Genomic DNA, 23157 nt, shown 5'->3' on the forward strand with positions numbered 1-23157 from the left:
GTAAGTTATAGCTAAATAGACTGCCGCTTCAGAATCAGTGCGTCAAATGTCGTCAGTATGTTGGGATGCGTGGATAAACGAGTGTTGCAGATGAGTTGTGCCCCCCGCTTGATTTGGGGCCCTATACTGAGTTGGTATCGCAGATGTACTGTGAAAAAAGTTTAGCACGCGCATATTCTCAGCCCAGCTCCACATTATATACCCTTCAACGAGTTGTCACGAGGCATCTTTAATTTATGAAATGTAGTGATTGTCAGATTTACTTACGCAATCTGCCCACTTCACAGAGTCAATCAGATCGTGTTAAACACGGTTCTCAGCGCCTTTTAAATCTTAGCAAGGGTGCACGTTGGGCTGCTCTTGCTGCAACGTGAGAGCATTTCACTTCGTATAGCCGACATATATTGAGTGGAACGTACGCAGCTTATAAATAACGGTATGTTTTACTTTGCTAGCTATCAAGTGAACGGGTTACTATAGCTGCCTTTGGGGGCATCTTAGTAAAACTAGTCATTGAAATCCGGAATGCCTATTTGGTGTAAAGCATGTTAACACCTACGCGTAGTGTCATTCTACCGGCAGAAGATTCCCTGGATGTATATATATATATATATATATATGATTACTTTGTCTTAAAGCTGCATACACGAATGTATCCTGCATTGGACGGTTTGCTCTGTTTGGGTTGTATGGATACTCTACATGCTATAACCCGTGGAGCGGTCCTGGACGTAACTGCACTGCTCCATTGAAGCGATGTGAAACATTCCCAGAACTATCATGAAGTGGAACCTGTGGCCTAAACTAACTGCGTGAGGTGCTATCCTGGTAAATGCGGAAACCAGGCCGAAAACAGTGTAACCAGGTGGCACATTATACACTACCGGAAGATTAACTATGATACACTATACTGCGTTATTTGTAAAGTGGAGCGTCGATCTCGTTAGTGGGTATCAGCTTCACCACATAGACCTGGCCGGACATACAACCATTGATGGAGGGAGATCAAAGTAGCAGTTTATACGCAACTCCTCCCACAAACTGTTATGCCATCATGGTACCAATCGACATGGCGCTTCATAGCGTTGTTTCGATGGTTTTATTTAACGTTGATTTTGATATGAGTCACGCTGCTCATCTATCTGGTACGTCTGTTACCCAAGTGTCATCCTTGCAAAATAACTACGCATATCAATATTAATACGAGGATGCAACAATAATCATGAAAAGTGCAGCATTCATGTTATTGGCAGATATCATATGGAATACATGTGGCACCATGCCTAACACAACATTGGTGGCAGCAAGTGAGTCGTCAAGTGGGCTCCACCGTATACGCTGGCTGACTATTGTGTTGGAACACACTAATTACACTCCTTACTATGATAAATGTGAATTAATCTGCATATTTTGAATAAGCCAGTTTTTAATACGCCAAGACGCCCACCACCCGATGTCATTTCTAAAGCCGATGTGTTCTACAGGGAAACATCAGAGTGGCTGGAAAGGTTGTGTCCACCATTGCAAACAAGCATAACTTTCGGACACTTTATAGTTTACGACGGAGATTGCGCCTTCGAGGGTGATCTGCTACACTGCCGCAACATCTGCCTCAATAGCCGTCTCAGGATGGGATTCACAGACGATGATCTACCTAAGCCTCACCAAACTGGCAAATACTAGTCTACCATCTTCACTCCTACCCGTGGTATCGATGACCATTTGCTGACATTGTCCTCCCACCTGGTCTGGTTCACCAGGAAACCGCGCAGGCTATCGATTTTGGATGTGCGTTGCTCCGCCATTTCGCCGCACTTCAACGGTCTAATCCATAAATACGCGTATAAATGTTCGTAATGATGGTCATTTAGAGAGGCATAGCCGTATCTGGCTTTAATGTTCCCCATAACATAGGTTGCCGGCTTTAACACCGTCTCCTAGCTGATAGTCTGCCAATTGAGTTCCTTCAACAGGCCTCCAACAAATGCGTATTTCGTCTTTTTGTATCCATTAATTCATATTGGAAGATAACGTCGATTGTTAAGATGGTTATGGTACTATTTCGCCGATTATCTCCCATCCGATACGATCGCTAAACATTTGAGGCGATACTACCGCCAACAGCATATATACTACCATTCTAATATATTATACATCAACACGAATATTTAAAGCCTCTTGTTGCATCTGACCCATGTGTCAAATGATTGTTATGGTTGGAGATATGAAGGAAATTTCGTCGGTGAGCATCCAGACAGCTGCTGACATCCTTGCAGGGTTATTGCCATAAGCAATAAACCTTTGATCACCTTAGCCACACTTGTACTCGTTTATTCACATTTAGTGTTATTGAAAACTGTAGTGATATGAAACGAATTCGTTTACAGAGCAGCGCAATACCGTTCGTCACAATGGGTGCCTTTCTTGTGGCGAGATATTTGTGGGCATTCAGCACGATATGGTTATATCGGATTAGCTGCCTGAACTCATTAAATTGCGACTTTGGATATCCGTATGAGCTACTTACCAACAATGCTCTTGCTACCTGCCACATGGATATTGATAATCTTTCCTCTGCAACTGTGATATGTCCACGCCAAGTATACGGCGTTGATTATGTCTGGCATCCCCAGCCAACTGCAGATGAAAACAATCGACTCAATACCTACGTGAATGAACGTGGCATTTTTTGTTCCGTTGCTCTTTCTAATGTGGTGCGCTCAGCATCCGAGTATACACTCTTCTGGATAGAATCTAATCAGTCGCAAACGGTTTTGCATTTGGACTTATCAATTCATGAAGTGTTTGCAATTAATGAACGCCGCTTGATATTTATTTGCGGTCCGAGAGATTTGATTTTGAGCTATACCGTGCAGCGTCACCTTAACAGCTTTAGTGCTACTCAACCAGGTACACTTCCTTGGACTGCAGAAACGCCATTTACTGAAGAGATAGCGCAAATACGAACGGGATTGGGTGTATTTTTTTAACAGAGGAACCGTGCACCTACCTCTTCAAGGCTGTGGAAGCCGTCCCTCGCCTCTGTTTGATGTGGAAAATGAGGTTTCCATAGACCTAGATACCGGAACAGTTTCATGTGTGGCGGATCCTATGTCCTTATCGCCCATAGGTTTCGTTTGCTAAGGCCTAATTGAACTTGCTGATTGCATGATGTCTCTCATTAACAAGAGTGACGAAGTTGCGACTGTTACTACACCACATTTATATAATGATTTCGAAAAGAGTGGGAAATGGGTCGTTGCGCGATACTTTAATGGCTTGGCATTATCACCTATCAATGGCGAATGCCGGTGCGTCGATGCGGAAACAGGTCAGCTGAAGGCCAAGATAGAGATTCGAATGAGAACCGATTACGTTTGCGATATTGCTAGCAAAATATTCCGAAACCGTATGCTTCCTATCACTGGGCCGTGGTGTTCGGTGGTGCTACATCCTGGTAGCACCTTGACCATAAAATTTCCAATACAGGCCATAAGCTCGGCATCTACTGACGATACCCCACGCACTTCATTCTCCCAGCTGCCGTACATATATGATTATGAAACTAAATTTTGGCCAAAAGACTTGATTAAGCTGCGTCAACTGGTTGCATCTTATGATGTAGATATTTACGACGAAATATTGTACGGCAATGCTATCGCTGGCGATGCCCTTGCGTTAGATGTGTCCCAAATGGCCCGGGGAGAGGTGACACTGAAATACCATCTGGACGAACCTCTTGCTCTACGAAGTGGATTGAACTCGTTTTATTCTCATTGGACATTGATATCTAGGAATGACTATGTCCCAGACAACATAAGCGCCGTCGTCAAAGTCTCCTTAGCGTTTACCCACCAGTACGGGATCCTTGGTTGCGACCGAAGGCGGCCAAGTGTATTTGACGTGGGCTTATCCAAGAATTTTTGTCTACCAAAATCAATGGGATTTGGAATAGGGGATTTGTATGAATGCTCATACGATATAATGCGGGACGTTAGAAAGGTCGGCATTCGCTGCGGGTCCAATGAGTAGCTACTGCCAGGTAACTGTGAATCTACAGGGTACGATCTATCATCTAACAAGGTTATGCAATTCCCAGGATCTTATCGTAATGTAACTCCATACCGCATTTGGGGATTTCAAGTTTTCGACATGGGTATCCAAAATAAACCCCTCTGTTATTCTTTTATATGCGTCGACCAACGTGTATACGAAAAGTCCAGGCTTGTTTTCGAATACAACCGTCACGAATATCACAACTACACAGTACGCCGTAAACGACAGTCTCAGGTGGATTCCTTTCATATTGCTGCCTTGGAGTGAGGTCAGATTAGGAGTTGAAGGATTTAGATCACCGATATCGTATATTTTAAACAGAACATATCAGAATTCCGTGACACTAAACTCGGGAAAAACGTTGCTCTTATATTGTGGAATTAGTTCTGTTGCTTATGTACAACATGAACGTAGAATCCACCGCTTAAACTCTGACATTCTAGAGTCAACTTAGCTGCCACAGCAACCTGAAGAATTCTATTTTGAGGTAAAAGAAACTTCCGATGGTCCTGAGCTTTTTAAAGGTGGTATATGACGATTCAATTATAACAACTCGGGGTGGATTAACAACCACAGACCAATACTTTGAAGGGAGACCTGGATATCAAATTCTGGCGATTAAATCGAACAATGGCGCTATCTTAATATCTAAGGATCCCGTCCAGAAGCAGAACCTGTCTATGGCATTCGTTTGCGGCAAACGACTCGAACAATCTGACTTGTCCGTCGTCACAGGTGATTTGCCAACGTCAGACGAACCTGCACAGCACAATGTTTGTGTCGTGACATCAGCAGCGCCATACGTTTGGCACCTCGTTAAAGTTTATGTTGAAACAACGGACCCTTCATGCAAGGCTGAGGGGTTACCCACGAGTCGGGTGAGTTGTTCAAACCGGATACAGCCCTACTCTACGACTATAACGGACAACAACAAATTGGTTGCAATATAGACATTCAGACCACTAAAGAAGCGGCGTTCTATTGCCCAGCTCCTTACGTCCGGGACCCACCCAACTGCTTCGACCAGGTCTCCGTGAACGGTGAATTGAAGGACTTGAGTGGCATCAGTCAGTCCTTGGTAGCATCGCACAGTAATCACTTTGTCACACTGAAGTTCGAGAGCAAACGCGTAGGGTTGGGAGAAAAACGGCGTCAAACCCCGCCACTTGAATGTCGCTGCGTAACTATCAAGGGTGTAGTCCTGTCTACCATACAGATCGAGAACTACTACGCCAAGTAATGAGTATCTCTGATGTGGTAACCCATTTGGCAATGAACCACTTTAATTGTCATAATTCATGTTGGTACCTTTGTTGGTATGTCTCCAGTGGCTGCATAGTACTTGCTTAGATTGCGATAGTTGTCGGTGCTGAGTTGGCATCGTATTTTTGTGTTGTAATACATTTTTGTAGTTTTGTGTTAACGATACCACGTCATGCCAGTAATGGGATTTGATACTACATCTCACAAGGCAAATAGCGTATGTCTGGCACACTTTGGGAAGGTGCAAGGTTTTGCGTTGGTGATCTCACAACCTGAAAATCAGACAATGCCCGAGATACTCAACAAGAGATTGAATCCGTCAATGACCATTGTCCCACAGTAACTCCACCAATTTAATCAACCAACTACCGTGTGAGCACTTGGCCACCCTACATGATTAGAGAACAATGAAACCAAAAAGCAGTTCATTTGCTCACTGCGTTTTCACAGCACTTCACATCATGACCATTCGTAAGGCTGAAGTGACTGATATTGGTAATTACTAAATCACAGTTACCCGTGCCCGCCCTACGCAGCAGCAGCCTACGGCTTGCTGGGATGGATGAGGGGAAAGCAGATTGTGATTCACAATTAAATATTACGTACCATTAACATGATGAATCTATGAGATATGTTGTTGGTAACAGATGGCTAGGAAACACTTTCGGTCATACTCATCTCAATAAGGAATCAGGGCCAATCACGCTTGAGATACAAAGAGTTGCACTCGATTACGTAGTATCGCGAGAACCGCACAAACACATGGCAAATCAATCGCAGAGCTGCAATTACATGTGCCATTTGAGAGATATTAGCAGGACACCAGATTCGTAGGTAGCCAAGGCGGTGAGCGGACGATGCCCATATCGGTTGGGGGACGGGTGACCTTAATACGGAAGACACGGTTGTTTAACATTTTTGACCCAATACTGAGGTTAAAACCACAACAACTCACATAAATCAATTTGTAAGTTCGCCAACTCAAAAATGTTGGACCACATAGAAGCGTGAAGCAAGATGCTCAGCCTGTATACGACCCGCTGGATGCGGTATACTTGTTACGCAGAGATAGCTGCCACAACATAGACAGTGACGCATCAGGTGAAAACCGCAGGAATGACTACGTAACATTGATAAGGGACGGTTTGACCTCTCCACCCCGTGATTACAATGCACAGAATCTGTATGGCCACCCATGTCGACAGCTGACTCGGATTCTAAATGAAATAGTAGTCCCTACATCATTTCACTGTTTGCGTGTCTAACTAAGGCGCGTGCTCTCATGGCGTATATGCTGGTGGATGTTGACAAGCTGTGGGGAGTCATGAACACGGAGCAGTTTATGCTGTGTCATACCACACGCAATCCATCGTACGATTTCAATTGTTGATTGACCAGCGCAAACTCAGCTAACCAACGTGAGCTCAGTATGTACCATTGCCGTCTGAAACATATATACTGCAACGACATGCGTTGTGGATACCGCATGCCACGGTGACTGTAGATCTGTCTGCGATGAGCAAACATTGCCGTCATAGCACCTCAATTGCCTATACGGCTCTCGCATAGACAGCCTTGCTTATCTCATTTAGATACGCAGACACTGGAATGGAACAGCACTAGTGTTGTGCTTCCCAGCCATAACGTCGGCTACGTAAAAGCTAGACATATGAGCAGACACTAATTTCACACGTTTGTAGAAGTCGTCTACTTAAACGAATCATGTAAAAATGGTGTACACTTCGTTGACCGAAGTCCCTCACAATCTCAAGGAGGGCATTGACTGGTTGGTGGCTTTGAAGGGAACTTATGGCGAGAACAACTTAAAGACCATCGTTGGAGCAATTCAGAAATTTCTCTCATACCACCGCCTACATAAACCTCAGGAAGCTAAGAAGCATTTATCTTACGAGAATATAAACTTATCTCCATGAGGTTCACGTGGAACCAGTAGCATAGGGACATCTGGCCAGCTAGCGATATGCTGGGTAAATTCATTAAAACTATGGTTGAAAAAACTTTACCGATTTCGTCAATCCCATGGACTCAAATACTGAGAAAATCACAGAGACCTTAAGTAAATTTGTTAATGTTTTTGAGAAGTTCTTGGAGGGTATCAGAGTGCCAGACCAGTACAAGTCTGCTTGCAGTTCTTAAGCAACGGACTGAATAATGTTTAGAAAGCCGAAGGACAGCGCTGCGGATTTTGGGGGAATCGCGTCAATGTTATACAGAGGGCCACCGTCCTTGCTGAACACGACTTGCGATACAGCGAGGAGGTGGTTGTCATTTTGTGATGATGAGCCTAAGCTAGAGGTGTTGAATGCCGTAAGTTATAGCTAAATAGACTGCCGCTTCAGAATCAGTGCGTCAAATGTCGTCAGTATGTTGGGATGCGTGGATAAACGAGTGTTGCAGATGAGTTGTGCCCCCCGCTTGATTTGGGGCCCTATACTGAGTTGGTATCGCAGATGTACTGTGAAAAAAGTTTAGCACGCGCATATTCTCAGCCCAGCTCCACATTATATACCCTTCAACGAGTTGTCACGAGGCATCTTTAATTTATGAAATGTAGTGATTGTCAGATTTACTTACGCAATCTGCCCACTTCACAGAGTCAATCAGATCGTGTTAAACACGGTTCTCAGCGCCTTTTAAATCTTAGCAAGGGTGCACGTTGGGCTGCTCTTGCTGCAACGTGAGAGCATTTCACTTCGTATAGCCGACATATATTGAGTGGAACGTACGCAGCTTATAAATAACGGTATGTTTTACTTTGCTAGCTATCAAGTGAACGGGTTACTATAGCTGCCTTTGGGGGCATCTTAGTAAAACTAGTCATTGAAATCCGGAATGCCTATTTGGTGTAAAGCATGTTAACACCTACGCGTAGTGTCATTCTACCGGCAGAAGATTCCCTGGATGTATATATATATATATATATATATATATATATATGATTACTTTGTCTTAAAGCTGCATACACGAATGTATCCTGCATTGGACGGTTTGCTCTGTTTGGGTTGTATGGATACTCTACATGCTATAACCCGTGGAGCGGTCCTGGACGTAACTGCACTGCTCCATTGAAGCGATGTGAAACATTCCCAGAACTATCATGAAGTGGAACCTGTGGCCTAAACTAACTGCGTGAGGTGCTATCCTGGTAAATGCGGAAACCAGGCCGAAAACAGTGTAACCAGGTGGCACATTATACACTACCGGAAGATTAACTATGATACACTATACTGCGTTATTTGTAAAGTGGAGCGTCGATCTCGTTAGTGGGTATCAGCTTCACCACATAGACCTGGCCGGACATACAACCATTGATGGAGGGAGATCAAAGTAGCAGTTTATACGCAACTCCTCCCACAAACTGTTATGCCATCATGGTACCAATCGACATGGCGCTTCATAGCGTTGTTTCGATGGTTTTATTTAACGTTGATTTTGATATGAGTCACGCTGCTCATCTATCTGGTACGTCTGTTACCCAAGTGTCATCCTTGCAAAATAACTACGCATATCAATATTAATACGAGGATGCAACAATAATCATGAAAAGTGCAGCATTCATGTTATTGGCAGATATCATATGGAATACATGTGGCACCATGCCTAACACAACATTGGTGGCAGCAAGTGAGTCGTCAAGTGGGCTCCACCGTATACGCTGGCTGACTATTGTGTTGGAACACACTAATTACACTCCTTACTATGATAAATGTGAATTAATCTGCATATTTTGAATAAGCCAGTTTTTAATACGCCAAGACGCCCACCACCCGATGTCATTTCTAAAGCCGATGTGTTCTACAGGGAAACATCAGAGTGGCTGGAAAGGTTGTGTCCACCATTGCAAACAAGCATAACTTTCGGACACTTTATAGTTTACGACGGAGATTGCGCCTTCGAGGGTGATCTGCTACACTGCCGCAACATCTGCCTCAATAGCCGTCTCAGGATGGGATTCACAGACGATGATCTACCTAAGCCTCACCAAACTGGCAAATACTAGTCTACCATCTTCACTCCTACCCGTGGTATCGATGACCATTTGCTGACATTGTCCTCCCACCTGGTCTGGTTCACCAGGAAACCGCGCAGGCTATCGATTTTGGATGTGCGTTGCTCCGCCATTTCGCCGCACTTCAACGGTCTAATCCATAAATACGCGTATAAATGTTCGTAATGATGGTCATTTAGAGAGGCATAGCCGTATCTGGCTTTAATGTTCCCCATAACATAGGTTGCCGGCTTTAACACCGTCTCCTAGCTGATAGTCTGCCAATTGAGTTCCTTCAACAGGCCTCCAACAAATGCGTATTTCGTCTTTTTGTATCCATTAATTCATATTGGAAGATAACGTCGATTGTTAAGATGGTTATGGTACTATTTCGCCGATTATCTCCCATCCGATACGATCGCTAAACATTTGAGGCGATACTACCGCCAACAGCATATATACTACCATTCTAATATATTATACATCAACACGAATATTTAAAGCCTCTTGTTGCATCTGACCCATGTGTCAAATGATTGTTATGGTTGGAGATATGAAGGAAATTTCGTCGGTGAGCATCCAGACAGCTGCTGACATCCTTGCAGGGTTATTGCCATAAGCAATAAACCTTTGATCACCTTAGCCACACTTGTACTCGTTTATTCACATTTAGTGTTATTGAAAACTGTAGTGATATGAAACGAATTCGTTTACAGAGCAGCGCAATACCGTTCGTCACAATGGGTGCCTTTCTTGTGGCGAGATATTTGTGGGCATTCAGCACGATATGGTTATATCGGATTAGCTGCCTGAACTCATTAAATTGCGACTTTGGATATCCGTATGAGCTACTTACCAACAATGCTCTTGCTACCTGCCACATGGATATTGATAATCTTTCCTCTGCAACTGTGATATGTCCACGCCAAGTATACGGCGTTGATTATGTCTGGCATCCCCAGCCAACTGCAGATGAAAACAATCGACTCAATACCTACGTGAATGAACGTGGCATTTTTTGTTCCGTTGCTCTTTCTAATGTGGTGCGCTCAGCATCCGAGTATACACTCTTCTGGATAGAATCTAATCAGTCGCAAACGGTTTTGCATTTGGACTTATCAATTCATGAAGTGTTTGCAATTAATGAACGCCGCTTGATATTTATTTGCGGTCCGAGAGATTTGATTTTGAGCTATACCGTGCAGCGTCACCTTAACAGCTTTAGTGCTACTCAACCAGGTACACTTCCTTGGACTGCAGAAACGCCATTTACTGAAGAGATAGCGCAAATACGAACGGGATTGGGTGTATTTTTTTAACAGAGGAACCGTGCACCTACCTCTTCAAGGCTGTGGAAGCCGTCCCTCGCCTCTGTTTGATGTGGAAAATGAGGTTTCCATAGACCTAGATACCGGAACAGTTTCATGTGTGGCGGATCCTATGTCCTTATCGCCCATAGGTTTCGTTTGCTAAGGCCTAATTGAACTTGCTGATTGCATGATGTCTCTCATTAACAAGAGTGACGAAGTTGCGACTGTTACTACACCACATTTATATAATGATTTCGAAAAGAGTGGGAAATGGGTCGTTGCGCGATACTTTAATGGCTTGGCATTATCACCTATCAATGGCGAATGCCGGTGCGTCGATGCGGAAACAGGTCAGCTGAAGGCCAAGATAGAGATTCGAATGAGAACCGATTACGTTTGCGATATTGCTAGCAAAATATTCCGAAACCGTATGCTTCCTATCACTGGGCCGTGGTGTTCGGTGGTGCTACATCCTGGTAGCACCTTGACCATAAAATTTCCAATACAGGCCATAAGCTCGGCATCTACTGACGATACCCCACGCACTTCATTCTCCCAGCTGCCGTACATATATGATTATGAAACTAAATTTTGGCCAAAAGACTTGATTAAGCTGCGTCAACTGGTTGCATCTTATGATGTAGATATTTACGACGAAATATTGTACGGCAATGCTATCGCTGGCGATGCCCTTGCGTTAGATGTGTCCCAAATGGCCCGGGGAGAGGTGACACTGAAATACCATCTGGACGAACCTCTTGCTCTACGAAGTGGATTGAACTCGTTTTATTCTCATTGGACATTGATATCTAGGAATGACTATGTCCCAGACAACATAAGCGCCGTCGTCAAAGTCTCCTTAGCGTTTACCCACCAGTACGGGATCCTTGGTTGCGACCGAAGGCGGCCAAGTGTATTTGACGTGGGCTTATCCAAGAATTTTTGTCTACCAAAATCAATGGGATTTGGAATAGGGGATTTGTATGAATGCTCATACGATATAATGCGGGACGTTAGAAAGGTCGGCATTCGCTGCGGGTCCAATGAGTAGCTACTGCCAGGTAACTGTGAATCTACAGGGTACGATCTATCATCTAACAAGGTTATGCAATTCCCAGGATCTTATCGTAATGTAACTCCATACCGCATTTGGGGATTTCAAGTTTTCGACATGGGTATCCAAAATAAACCCCTCTGTTATTCTTTTATATGCGTCGACCAACGTGTATACGAAAAGTCCAGGCTTGTTTTCGAATACAACCGTCACGAATATCACAACTACACAGTACGCCGTAAACGACAGTCTCAGGTGGATTCCTTTCATATTGCTGCCTTGGAGTGAGGTCAGATTAGGAGTTGAAGGATTTAGATCACCGATATCGTATATTTTAAACAGAACATATCAGAATTCCGTGACACTAAACTCGGGAAAAACGTTGCTCTTATATTGTGGAATTAGTTCTGTTGCTTATGTACAACATGAACGTAGAATCCACCGCTTAAACTCTGACATTCTAGAGTCAACTTAGCTGCCACAGCAACCTGAAGAATTCTATTTTGAGGTAAAAGAAACTTCCGATGGTCCTGAGCTTTTTAAAGGTGGTATATGACGATTCAATTATAACAACTCGGGGTGGATTAACAACCACAGACCAATACTTTGAAGGGAGACCTGGATATCAAATTCTGGCGATTAAATCGAACAATGGCGCTATCTTAATATCTAAGGATCCCGTCCAGAAGCAGAACCTGTCTATGGCATTCGTTTGCGGCAAACGACTCGAACAATCTGACTTGTCCGTCGTCACAGGTGATTTGCCAACGTCAGACGAACCTGCACAGCACAATGTTTGTGTCGTGACATCAGCAGCGCCATACGTTTGGCACCTCGTTAAAGTTTATGTTGAAACAACGGACCCTTCATGCAAGGCTGAGGGGTTACCCACGAGTCGGGTGAGTTGTTCAAACCGGATACAGCCCTACTCTACGACTATAACGGACAACAACAAATTGGTTGCAATATAGACATTCAGACCACTAAAGAAGCGGCGTTCTATTGCCCAGCTCCTTACGTCCGGGACCCACCCAACTGCTTCGACCAGGTCTCCGTGAACGGTGAATTGAAGGACTTGAGTGGCATCAGTCAGTCCTTGGTAGCATCGCACAGTAATCACTTTGTCACACTGAAGTTCGAGAGCAAACGCGTAGGGTTGGGAGAAAAACGGCGTCAAACCCCGCCACTTGAATGTCGCTGCGTAACTATCAAGGGTGTAGTCCTGTCTACCATACAGATCGAGAACTACTACGCCAAGTAATGAGTATCTCTGATGTGGTAACCCATTTGGCAATGAACCACTTTAATTGTCATAATTCATGTTGGTACCTTTGTTGGTATGTCTCCAGTGGCTGCATAGTACTTGCTTAGATTGCGATAGTTGTCGGTGCTGAGTTGGCATCGTATTTTTGTGTTGTAATACATTTTTGTAGTTTTGTGTTAACGATACCACGTCATGCCAGTAATGGGATTTGATACTACATCTCACAAGGCAAATAGCGTATGTCTGGCACACTTCGGGAAGGTGCAACGTTTTGCGTTAGTGATCTCATAACAACCTAAAAATCAGCCTATAAACCAAATACTCAACGAGAGATGTATTGCGGCAATGATCATTGTCCCACAGTAACTTCGCCAATTTAATCAACCCACTACTATGGTGAATGGCCACCCTACACTGTTGGAGAAAAATTAAACCATAAAGCAGTTCATTTGCTCACTGCGTGTTCACAGCACTTCACATCATAACTATTCAGAAGGCTGAAGTGACTAATATTGGTAATTACTAAACCACAGTTACCCGTGCCCTCCCTACGCAGCGGCAGCCTACGGCTTGCTGGGATTGATGGAAGGAAATTACAGAGCTATTCAGAATGGGGTATTAGGTGCGAGCAGCGTTATACAGCTGTGACAAACACGGCTAATGTCAGATGGGTATGAAACGTTCTCGACACCCCTTGCCTCAATGAGGACTCCGACAGCAGCAAGGTAGGGATGTAAAAAGCTGCATCAGATTAAGTCGTTTAATGTCAACATAATGACACAACATAGAATGATAGTCAAAGATGTGGTTTTTCGTGTGCTTTGGTGTCGTTGTTCAGTAATGCAGATTTTGGTGCTTCAGCGTGAATGGCAGAACGCCCATACCAGACAGGAGATGCATAGCCTTAACAAGGTACGCAGATCTGTCGGATCCATCCAATTCTACGAACACGTAACAATAACAATCAGTTATGCTGCACCACTCTAGGCGTAAATCCGGTACCTCAAATACGGTTGCACAGCAATGTATAGGCCAAGCTCAGCAGCACAAGGGAGCAAAATCGGAAACAGTTATGGTGGACCCATCAATGCGATTGTATCGGAAGTTGTTGGATACTAACCAGATACTGCTTCGTAACACTAAACGTGTCACTGCATTTTCTCAGTGTACTGTGTTTCAGAGCTGAGGAGTCACGTCAGAATCTCAGAACGACATCCTTGGATGTAAAATAATCTACAGGTCGTCGCGATCGTAGGGCAGTCATAGGATATACGAATGCATAATGCTGAATTGGTCTTGGGCATTATCCCGTGTGTAAGCCACCGCACGGAGTGCACACTGTAATGTGCTTGTCGCAACCCATCGGAAAATCGAAAATCTTTGTCAATTTATGCACATATTATCACAGTATATGGGCGCATTGCGTCTCATTCATATTTGAAAAATAGACACTGCGATGACATTCGATGCGGATGCTGCATGCCACATCAACGGTATGGACCCGGCTGCCATGGAATAGCTGGGCGCTCGTCGCGCCTTCAACGAACGCCTATTCGATACATAGACGATACGTAATAATCAAATTTGACGCACATTTATCGGGTGTTGACAGCACTTTAGTTAGTCTGCGATCAAGGCACAGCGGTAATAGATAGGCTTCTGAATGCACAAAGCAACACACGTTTTTAACTCACGCCTAGCATAACGAATACATACAAGATGGTGTACACTTCGCTAACCGATGCCCCTCACAACTTCAAGGAAGCAGCTGACTGGTTGTTGGCACTGAAGGGCGATGACGTGAAAAACCTGAAGGCCATAGGTGAGGCAGTTTACAAGTTTCTTGTGGATAAGCCCGTTGGCAGGATAAATCTGCCAGCTCTCGAGAAAGTTAAACGTATTTCTAAACATTTCCTGGAGCAACGCGAGCTTAGGAACTATTGGTTCGTTGAAGAGCTGTTGAAACGATACAATGACCTTATTAGTAAATCACCTGGAGCATGGGCTAAGTACTTCAGAGTTGTGGACGAATCCGATTATAAAAACGTTGTAAAGAGCAAGGGTATCACCGCTGAAGACATTGCAAAGAATTTAGACAGGATTGTTAATGGTACTGAGATATTGCGGGATAGTATCAAAATTCCTGACGAATATCAATCTGCTTACAGTTCAGAAGCTACGTGGGAGTCGTCATGCGCAAAAGACCCGGAAGCTTGTGCGACGGTATTCGTGGGTATTGCGCCAATGTTATACGCAGGTGTACGTTCTCTGCACACTGCGAGTATAGCGGCCACCTTAAATTTGGCCCCGTTAACGAGGCATGAGTATGGTTTGCGAAAGACGATGAAAGCCTTGGGTTATGTAGAGCCGGAATGCCGCACTAACATGAGTGGACTAGATGTCGGCAGGGCGTTGAGAGGTCTGTATCTAAGAAGGGTGTTAACGCTATGCGACCTCGCTGGATTCTGGGCTTTCTATGGATCGAAAAATGCAGCTGTAAAATCTGGCGAGCTTGACAAGGACGCACAGGAGTTTATTGACTTCTACGTCAACATGAAGCCCATTAACCCTCCCAAGAAGTATGTGTTGCGCAAACCGCCCAGCACATACACTGCCACCGGATCGAACAACATGTATTACCCCTGGCTGCCAACAGTGTTGGATATGGGTGATACTGTCCCACTTTAATGCGCCTCATCGTCTGCCGTGTCTTTGTAAGACTGCGGGATGTATTCTTTAACGCTTTTATTAATAAATGTTGATATAGGTCCAATCTGTCATCCCCTCTGCCCATTGTTTTGAACCGCTAATCGGTTTACCTAACAAGCAATCTGGTAGTTAAGGTCGTAGACGTATTAGGACAGCGTATTAGTGGCCATTAGATATGAGTTATTGCCGCGGCCCATCATCTCAGTAAATCGTGGAAATGCCCGATACCATCTGGATGTCTGAGGAACACCATAACCATCGTTGAGATAGGAGTAACCAACCTGGACAACCTACTGGATACGGAGAAGTTCAAGAAGCATAACTAGGAAGGCCTTATCGAGTACCTGAAAGCGCGACGGTTTAACCAGCAGACCAAGATCCGGGTTATCCCCTACGTGATGACGTGGGAGGGAATAGTGACAAAGGAGCACAGCAAGTATAGACGGGACCTGGGCATATCGGATCGCATGGAGGCCCACATACAAAAGGTAGTGATCCAAGAAACACATAAACTAGTGATGAGGGAGACGAAACCGAGAGAAGACTACGCTTGTGTGGAAGACCCCCTGGTACCAACTGGATGGATGCCATCATGGACAACATACATTGCACCTGCAATAATAGGGCGCATAACGCAACCAATACTAATAACCTACAAGGTGGAATTCATATGCACAAAAAAGGGGTCAACCCACTCATAAGCACTAATAGTACACTGAAGAAACAAAAACAAAGACAACCATTGATTAACTTTACATTATACATTAGTGCCAGCGGTGTTCTTTAGCTTTACTTTAAAGCGCACTAGGAGAATAGAAGGCACCTCGAGCAGCTGCCTGCTGTCCGGCCGATAGTTGGTTTAGTTTCAAATGTCTTTGAGTCACCTTTATCACTTGACCGTTCATATTAACGTACTTGACTTCAATGGGGTTCGACGGTTCGGTTAGTGAACGCTCCGAATTAGTGTTTCCAGGTGTCCTGTAATGAGAAGTGTTTGGTCTTTCCATGGGAGCAGTAAAGCACCGGTTGTCTATTACATTGTTATGAGATGGCGATGTTGAGTATCCACACAACAGTTTGGAGAAGATTCCGGGGTGTACATCTTCATTCAAATGTGGCGCACGAATTGAATTCGATATCGGAGTAAAATGGTCAAACGTAACCGTTTTGCTTGACGGTGGGCCTATCGGCGGGCCGGTTGACAGGGGGTGCATGTGTGAGGTACGTGTTGTAATGCATTTGCCATCATTTATTGGGTTACCCACAAGATCTATTTCTCTGGGTGCGGTAATATTTATTCCTCTCCCGTTTTTGATGGTCTCTGCAGCGACATTTGAATCTACCATTGTTTGTTTAACGGAAGAATCAATGCATTGACGCATCTGTTCAATGATTACTGTAGCCTTTTCATTCAGATGCTGCAACGTGCTGCTTGTTTTAACAACGGCATTAATCTGCAGCTCGGACTGTTGTAGAACCTGTGAGAACCTTTCAATGATACGTTCACACTCGTTTGAAGCTTCCGAGCACGTGGTGATCTCATTAGATGCATGATGCAGTGGAGGACTGTTTATGAGGAATTCCCCAACATCCGGCGTAGCATTTTCCGTTTTAAATGCAGCTGCGGCGTTTAGGACAGCGTCTTTCACTTTCAATTCCACTGTTTCGTGCACGTCTTTTGCAATGGCGTCCACCTTGGCAGCGACATCTTGCATTATGGCGATTTGCACCGATTTACATATGGCGTCCCTCATTGCCGTATCGTCTTCATTTTGCGGCTCTTTTATTCCACGTAATTTAAGGTCGACAGCATTTGAGACTTGTTTTATGACATCTCCGTTAAGCTTTTGCACGCGATCATCAATAATGCGGTAGAAATCTTGTGAGAGTTTATCTTCCACATTTATGCTAAAGACGCCGAGTTTACCGTCACACTCTTGAGCTGCAGTTTCCACCGCTCTGGCCTCGATTTCAGCACCCAAACTTTTAACTTTCTGCATTATATCATCTAGTTCATGCTTCATCACCACGTCGCTCCACTTGGAGTCAAAGTTGGCGCACAACTCATCTTTGATATTTTGACCTCCTTTTTGTATCATTGAATCGACTTCGGAATAGAACGCATCAATTCTTTGCGCGAATCTTGTTGCTTCCTGATTTGCCTGCTCAATTTTTGAATGGATTTCACCTAAGTCGGACCTCATAATCCGGATCTGTTCGTTAACTTGTTCAACCTTTTCATCGGATTGTTTAGCTATACTTGCCTCTATGTTTCCGACTATATCGTCGGAGATTTGCCGCATCTTTTCTTCACACGATGTAATTCGAGAGACAACATCGTCAATTTTGTCTTCGACGTTTCGCTCGACACTGGCCATATGAGAATTCATAGCATCACGAGTTTCGTGCAGCACCTTATTTAGCTTTTCGTCGATGCCTTCTTGTATGGATAGTTGAACAGCTTCTTTGGCCTCCTTAATTGCCCCCTTTATACGAGCATTTAAAGTATCCTCATTGACCTTCTGTACAAGGAGCGTGGATATCTTTTGTTCTACTTTCGAGGATTCACTGCTGATGAGCATGGAGACTTCTTCTAAAACTTCGTTTGCAGCCTTCTTCACCATTTGCTCATGCTCGGCTCGCATGACCCTAATTTCCTCGTCGTAAGTTTCTCTGAAACTACACAGCTTTGCATCAACTAACTTGTCTACTATTTCTTCGATTTTTTGAACGTCAAATCGATGCGTTCCTGGCTGCACAAATGTACACTCGTAGGTACTGCCTGCAGCGGATAACACAGAGGAATTTGCATCAGATTCAGACGTTTCCGGGTTGTTGAGTTCAGTTACTATGGAGTCGACCTTGTTGTGCTGAATAGGTTTCAGAGTCCCGTCACCTTGGGCTTTCCTCAAGTGTTCCTCCAGTTTGTTTACCTGCTGCTTAACGGCACCGGATTGCTCTGATAGGACCCCCAATCCCCAGCGAGTGCTAGCCGGTGCGCTATCTAGGCTCAAATCTTTCGTGCAGCCACTGTTGAATCTGGCCATGGTTTGGCTAAACCAACCAGCCGCACCGGTGTCGATCCCACCTTTGTATGCAATGGATGCCAACTCATCACATGAGCTATCCACAATACAGTCAGACTTGCCGTCACAGCTGTCTGCTCTCACAAAAGCCTTGATTTCTCCATCTTCTCTGTGCACGGCTACCATGTTGACCATGTTATCGGAACCCTCAGTGCGCTCCACAGGGTCGGATTCATTTGGTGCCTGCATTTTCGCCGCAATACTTATATCGTCAGTCATAATATACGTTTTATTTACGTCACATTGACCTTCCTTCAGTTGCAATTACGATTCGCCATCATTGTCGAATCCTAACCTTAGGTCGTGTGGTCCTACAAAAGGCGGTTGTAAGCTGCCTTCCGATATAACAACTTGGAGAATGAGGCGTTAAAAATGGCCTCTGGAATTACAGTATCGGCCTCACCCCGTTCCGCAGAGTAAACTCTCCAGCTGTGATTGCTTAACGAGGCACGGCGCCATGGGCACGCTTCTTCCCTGCCCCCAACAAAATTTAGTTCACCAAACTAAAATAATCGAATGCGTGAAATATGTCAACTTTCTGAATGGCAAGAGTGTCTCTTGGCGCATCGCGCGATATAGTTGTCACGGTGTTATGCAGATAAGGGCAAAGATGATTACCGCGACCAAGCATTCTGCTAGCACCGGCGCAGATTGAACAACACATGTAGAAGGTAAAGCATGTCTGCATCATCGCAGGCGCTGTGCAACTTGATGAGCTGGCCTCCAACCGCCCTAATCCGGACCCGGGTATCAGTCGTCAGCAGCACCTATAACCTCACAACCATTACACATACGTTATAGCCACTTAGATACATGTTTCGGGACGGTAAGAATGGTCGCATTTCTCCAAACAACATTGTGAACCCTTGCGGCATACGCCTGTCTTCCTCTTGAAATTCCATTTTTTACAGCTGTCTGCATCTTTGTGGGACCCAAAACCTTTTCTATCTTTTATTTTGCGACTAGACGTACAAATATATTAACTATTATGGCCAATTAAATAGGGGTTACTCCGCCTGTAGGACCTTCCGCAGCAATATGAGAGTAAGCGTCGCTGGATTCCCAACTGTTGTATTTTCATGGATGATTCTGGGTGCAGAAGGCATGGTGTACCGTGTGGAAGCCCGTTGAAGGCCCTCCTATATAATTTAGTTTGGTCATCGTTTGCGTTGTCTCGGTGAGATCGCAATATTTCTGTTTGCACGTGACAAGATGCTAATTGCCCAGTTGTTTCAGAATCCTGGGTTGCTACGTCATCTGCCATTTCTTTGTTCCCGCCGTTTATTCTCCGCTTCGCCGATTGACGTGTTCAGCTTCGGCTACTCTGGCCGTACGGTAACCTTCGAATTCCGTGGCGTCCCTTCGCTTTGTAAGAAGCGGTTGGGCACAACGGATTACGTGTCCAACAAGAAGATTGTAGAAGCCGCCGTGTCTGCAGTGCCAACATGCGACTTGGTCGCTTTAGGTGTTGGTTCTCCTGAGTTGGACGTCATCAGGCGTTACCTTGTGTTCGAAGAGTCCAAACAATCCAAGAATGCCAGTGTGCGTAAATTCAAAGGCGCACGTCACCTGTTGAATGGCTATAGGCAGCACATCCACGTGGTCACCGGTGCTGATGCCGCTGGAATTAAGGTCGTTGCCATCGGCCGCAGCAAACGCTCGGAAGCTATTAGTTTCGGCGAGGCTGCCACCGGTCACAAGTTTGAGTTACTGAGACTGTTATCGCTATATCTGCGCAAGGGTGACGTGTTGAAAGGTTCGTCTGTGGCAGCATCTGCTGATCCTGTTTGCAGTGCCCGAAATCCGAGAGGACTTCAAGTTGGCTGCCCCGGCCATATACCAAGCGGTTGTAACCGAGGGCGCCGTCTACTGCCTTTGCCGTTTGCACGAGAGCATTTACAGTTAGTAACGCGTATTATGTGCTCACGCCCGCGCAGATATCGACACTATCACGTTGAGCCGTAGAAGGAATGTGAAAGTCCTCGTGGTCGTGGACGATTGGCTGGTGCGTGAGTTGGCGCACATGGTGCGCAGAAAGCTGCCACAGCTCATTGGGGAAAATGCCCCCCCTGCAAGGGAAACGCTGGAAAACATTGACAACCGCAGCAGCGCGGGTTGGAGGCGCTTTCTACTCCGCTTTGTTGTGCTTCCTCTGATAGTTGTAGTCGGCACGGTGGGATATAAACTCTGCGTGCTGCTCGGCGCCCCCTTTATGGACTGCGTTGCCCGTTTGAGCGGGCGAACAGCTTTGGGCATTAGCGCAAGCCCCGAAATGCAGCTCGGCAGCTCCAAGGCGCAATCATCTAACACATCGAGGGACTGAGCGGCGGCACATTAGCATGTTGCTGTAATGGTAGCTATTATATTTTATTATTTGGTGTATGGTGTTTAGCCGTCACTGTGCTCCATGCTGCTATCGGTGGCGCTACCGCCGTCATTGCGTTCGTAGTTACCAGGGGCACGGCTAAGCGACCTGGAATGTCTGTCGTGCGTCCTGCTCCTGCTCCGGGAAGAGCTCTTAGACTTCCTTGAGTCACGATGCCTCAGCTCTGCTCGTCTTGTTTCATGCGGCGACGGTGACGAGCTAACTGATGATGAGCTGCTTCTGCGGCATTTTCTTGAGCTATATCGCTTTAAATGACGTCTTCTGTATCCGCTTGAGTGGCTGCGTCTGCGTTCGATTTGGTAACTTCTAGAGCGAGCTCTGTTTGATCGTGATCGGCTACGATCCTTATGTATTGTTTTGTCCCGCGTTGAGATAGCATTCCTATCCCTTTTACTCCTGCCACGGTCACCTTTGCGATGTTGCGGCGTATGACTGCGCGATACCGAGCTGTCGTGTGAGGCATCGCTGTGCGATCTACTGGGCGATGGCCTGCTAGACACACTACGGCTAGTGCTGCGGTAAGATTTATGCCCTGAACCCCTTCTTTTCCTGTAACTACGGCTTGGGCTCCTATGGCGACGTGAACGTTCCCTGCGCCGCATTCTGTCTCGTTCGGTGCTTCTGTCGGCGGATCTATCGGTGTCGCGTTCGCTGGACGAACTGCCGTGTGAACTCGGTCTTGAGTTGGAAACGCTGCGTAAGCGTCTGTATCTTTGTCGACGTGTTGAGTGAGAGCCGCGGGACACATCGCTGTCGGCGGAGTAAGACCTGCTTGAACGTTTGTACTTTTTGACGTGTCGACGTTCGCTATATGGCGTGCCTGATCGCGATGCGCTCCTTTCCACGTCCCTACTATGCGCACTGTGAGATGGGCTCTTTGGTCCTTCCATGGAATGCGACCGACTCCGACTAGGCGTGGAGCTGACGCTACTTACAATTTCATCCCGTTCGCCTAGTGATGTGCCTTGGTCTTCCGCCTCTACATCCCTTGGTTTCGCTCCATGGTCAGTGTCCTTTATTTTCAGCGCTTCCTTCATCTTCTGATTGCGCCGCGCCTTATCCTCCGCTAGTTGGTTGCTGTCGTTTCTGCAGCGCAGTGTATAAGGGCAACATTGCAAACGTACTCTCGGCGATCGTAAACCATACTATCCTGCTCCAGCAGCTTCATGAGCCGCTGCCTCTCATTTGCTATCAACTTGTCCAATTCTTCCGTGCTCATCTGACCTTCCTTCAGTACGCGCAACTCCAAGAGTTTGACTTCCAGCGCCCTAAGTTTTTCATGTAGTGCGATTTCGGGGTTTGTACGCAGCTTTGGGCGCGTGATAACCCCTTGCTGGTCATGCCCTTTGGCGATCCTGACGGGCCGCAGAGTCGCGAGGCTTTTTTGGACGTATCCATTCGTTCCACTGCCTCTCGGCGTGGTAAGCCCTACACCGTTAAACATTTTGCGGCGTTTTACTGGTAATGTAAGGTATTTGGCTGTCTTAGAATTAAGTGCATCAGGGATGGGGTGTTGCGCCACCTTCGAGCCGCTTTGGCATGGAAGACAGTGGCTTCGCCGTGGATTCCTCAGCTCTTAGCGTACAGACATGTCACACTTTTTACGGTGCGCATATTACTACAAATTTGCGGGAGAGTTGTTTCATTTGTGAGGGGATCTTTTGTCCCCGAGGCCACGATGCGGAGGCCCATTGTCCAACCCGAAATTTCGGCAGTGGCCCGGGTTATACCGGCGAAATAGCGCAGTTGCGTAATAACACGCCATATAGCGCACATCCGCGCTTCGGCCTGTGCTGCTATATCCGCGCCTGCGCCGTCTATATCCCCTTGTGTCATACACACATTCGCGTCAACACACACCGCATTATGGTGTCTCTTACACCGACTACTTCTTCTGCAAGTTTAAAGCAGTATCCATTGCCTAACTCGTTGCTGTGTTCAGGCTCTTAGCGCGCTATTGTTGTGCTGCTCGGCTCGCTGCGGTTGAGAAAGCTGTGGGGATTTGCTTCGCTCTTTGTCA

General features: G+C 45.7%; 10 protein-coding genes across 10 annotated transcripts; 8 read left to right on the plus strand and 2 right to left on the minus strand.

The window, feature by feature from the left end:
* Positions 1–3171: 3171 nt before the first annotated feature.
* On the plus strand, positions 3172–4032 carry BBBOND_0205820 (Outer capsid glycoprotein VP7; the record flags this gene model as incomplete). Its single annotated transcript, XM_012912156.1, has 1 exon — positions 3172–4032. One exon carries the CDS (start codon positions 3172–3174, stop codon positions 4030–4032), a length of 861 nt encoding a protein of 286 aa, XP_012767610.1.
* Positions 4033–4559: 527 nt separating this feature from the next.
* Positions 4560–5296, plus strand: BBBOND_0205830 (hypothetical protein; the record flags this gene model as incomplete). The annotated part of the gene is made up of 2 exons (XM_012912157.1): positions 4560–4791; positions 4959–5296. The coding sequence occupies 2 exons, from the start codon at positions 4560–4562 to the stop codon at positions 5294–5296; spliced, it is 570 nt and encodes a 189-aa protein (XP_012767611.1).
* Positions 5297–5943: 647 nt separating this feature from the next.
* Positions 5944–6709, plus strand: BBBOND_0205840 (hypothetical protein; the record flags this gene model as incomplete). Its single annotated transcript, XM_012912158.1, has 3 exons — positions 5944–6149; positions 6326–6502; positions 6553–6709. The coding sequence occupies 3 exons, from the start codon at positions 5944–5946 to the stop codon at positions 6707–6709; spliced, it is 540 nt and encodes a 179-aa protein (XP_012767612.1).
* Positions 6710–7049: 340 nt separating this feature from the next.
* BBBOND_0205850 (hypothetical protein) lies at positions 7050–7253 on the plus strand (the record flags this gene model as incomplete). Its single annotated transcript, XM_012912159.1, has 1 exon — positions 7050–7253. The coding sequence occupies one exon, from the start codon at positions 7050–7052 to the stop codon at positions 7251–7253; it is 204 nt and encodes a 67-aa protein (XP_012767613.1).
* A 3575-nt stretch (positions 7254–10828) lies between these two features.
* On the plus strand, positions 10829–11689 carry BBBOND_0205860 (Outer capsid glycoprotein VP7; the record flags this gene model as incomplete). The annotated part of the gene is made up of 1 exon (XM_012912160.1): positions 10829–11689. One exon carries the CDS (start codon positions 10829–10831, stop codon positions 11687–11689), a length of 861 nt encoding a protein of 286 aa, XP_012767614.1.
* A 527-nt stretch (positions 11690–12216) lies between these two features.
* Positions 12217–12953, plus strand: BBBOND_0205870 (hypothetical protein; the record flags this gene model as incomplete). The annotated part of the gene is made up of 2 exons (XM_012912161.1): positions 12217–12448; positions 12616–12953. 2 exons carry the CDS (start codon positions 12217–12219, stop codon positions 12951–12953), a joined length of 570 nt encoding a protein of 189 aa, XP_012767615.1.
* A 1722-nt stretch (positions 12954–14675) lies between these two features.
* Positions 14676–15644, plus strand: BBBOND_0205880 (hypothetical protein; the record flags this gene model as incomplete). Its single annotated transcript, XM_012912162.1, has 1 exon — positions 14676–15644. One exon carries the CDS (start codon positions 14676–14678, stop codon positions 15642–15644), a length of 969 nt encoding a protein of 322 aa, XP_012767616.1.
* An 815-nt stretch (positions 15645–16459) lies between these two features.
* Positions 16460–18940, minus strand: BBBOND_0205890 (hypothetical protein, conserved; the record flags this gene model as incomplete). The annotated part of the gene is made up of 1 exon (XM_012912163.1): positions 16460–18940. The coding sequence occupies one exon, from the start codon at positions 18938–18940 to the stop codon at positions 16460–16462; it is 2481 nt and encodes an 826-aa protein (XP_012767617.1).
* Positions 18941–19963: 1023 nt separating this feature from the next.
* Positions 19964–21074, plus strand: BBBOND_0205900 (hypothetical protein, conserved; the record flags this gene model as incomplete). The annotated part of the gene is made up of 3 exons (XM_012912164.1): positions 19964–20507; positions 20545–20652; positions 20689–21074. 3 exons carry the CDS (start codon positions 19964–19966, stop codon positions 21072–21074), a joined length of 1038 nt encoding a protein of 345 aa, XP_012767618.1.
* A 65-nt stretch (positions 21075–21139) lies between these two features.
* On the minus strand, positions 21140–22581 carry BBBOND_0205910 (hypothetical protein, conserved; the record flags this gene model as incomplete). The annotated part of the gene is given in 4 exon segments (XM_012912165.1): positions 21140–21382; positions 21394–22020; positions 22073–22223; positions 22262–22581. 4 exon segments carry the CDS (start codon positions 22579–22581, stop codon positions 21140–21142), a joined length of 1341 nt encoding a protein of 446 aa, XP_012767619.1.
* Between the last annotated feature and the right edge of the window lie 576 nt (positions 22582–23157).

Source organism: Babesia bigemina (assembly GCF_000981445.1).
Source record: "Babesia bigemina genome assembly Bbig001, chromosome : II".
Taxonomy (NCBI): Eukaryota; Apicomplexa; class Aconoidasida; order Piroplasmida; family Babesiidae; genus Babesia; species Babesia bigemina.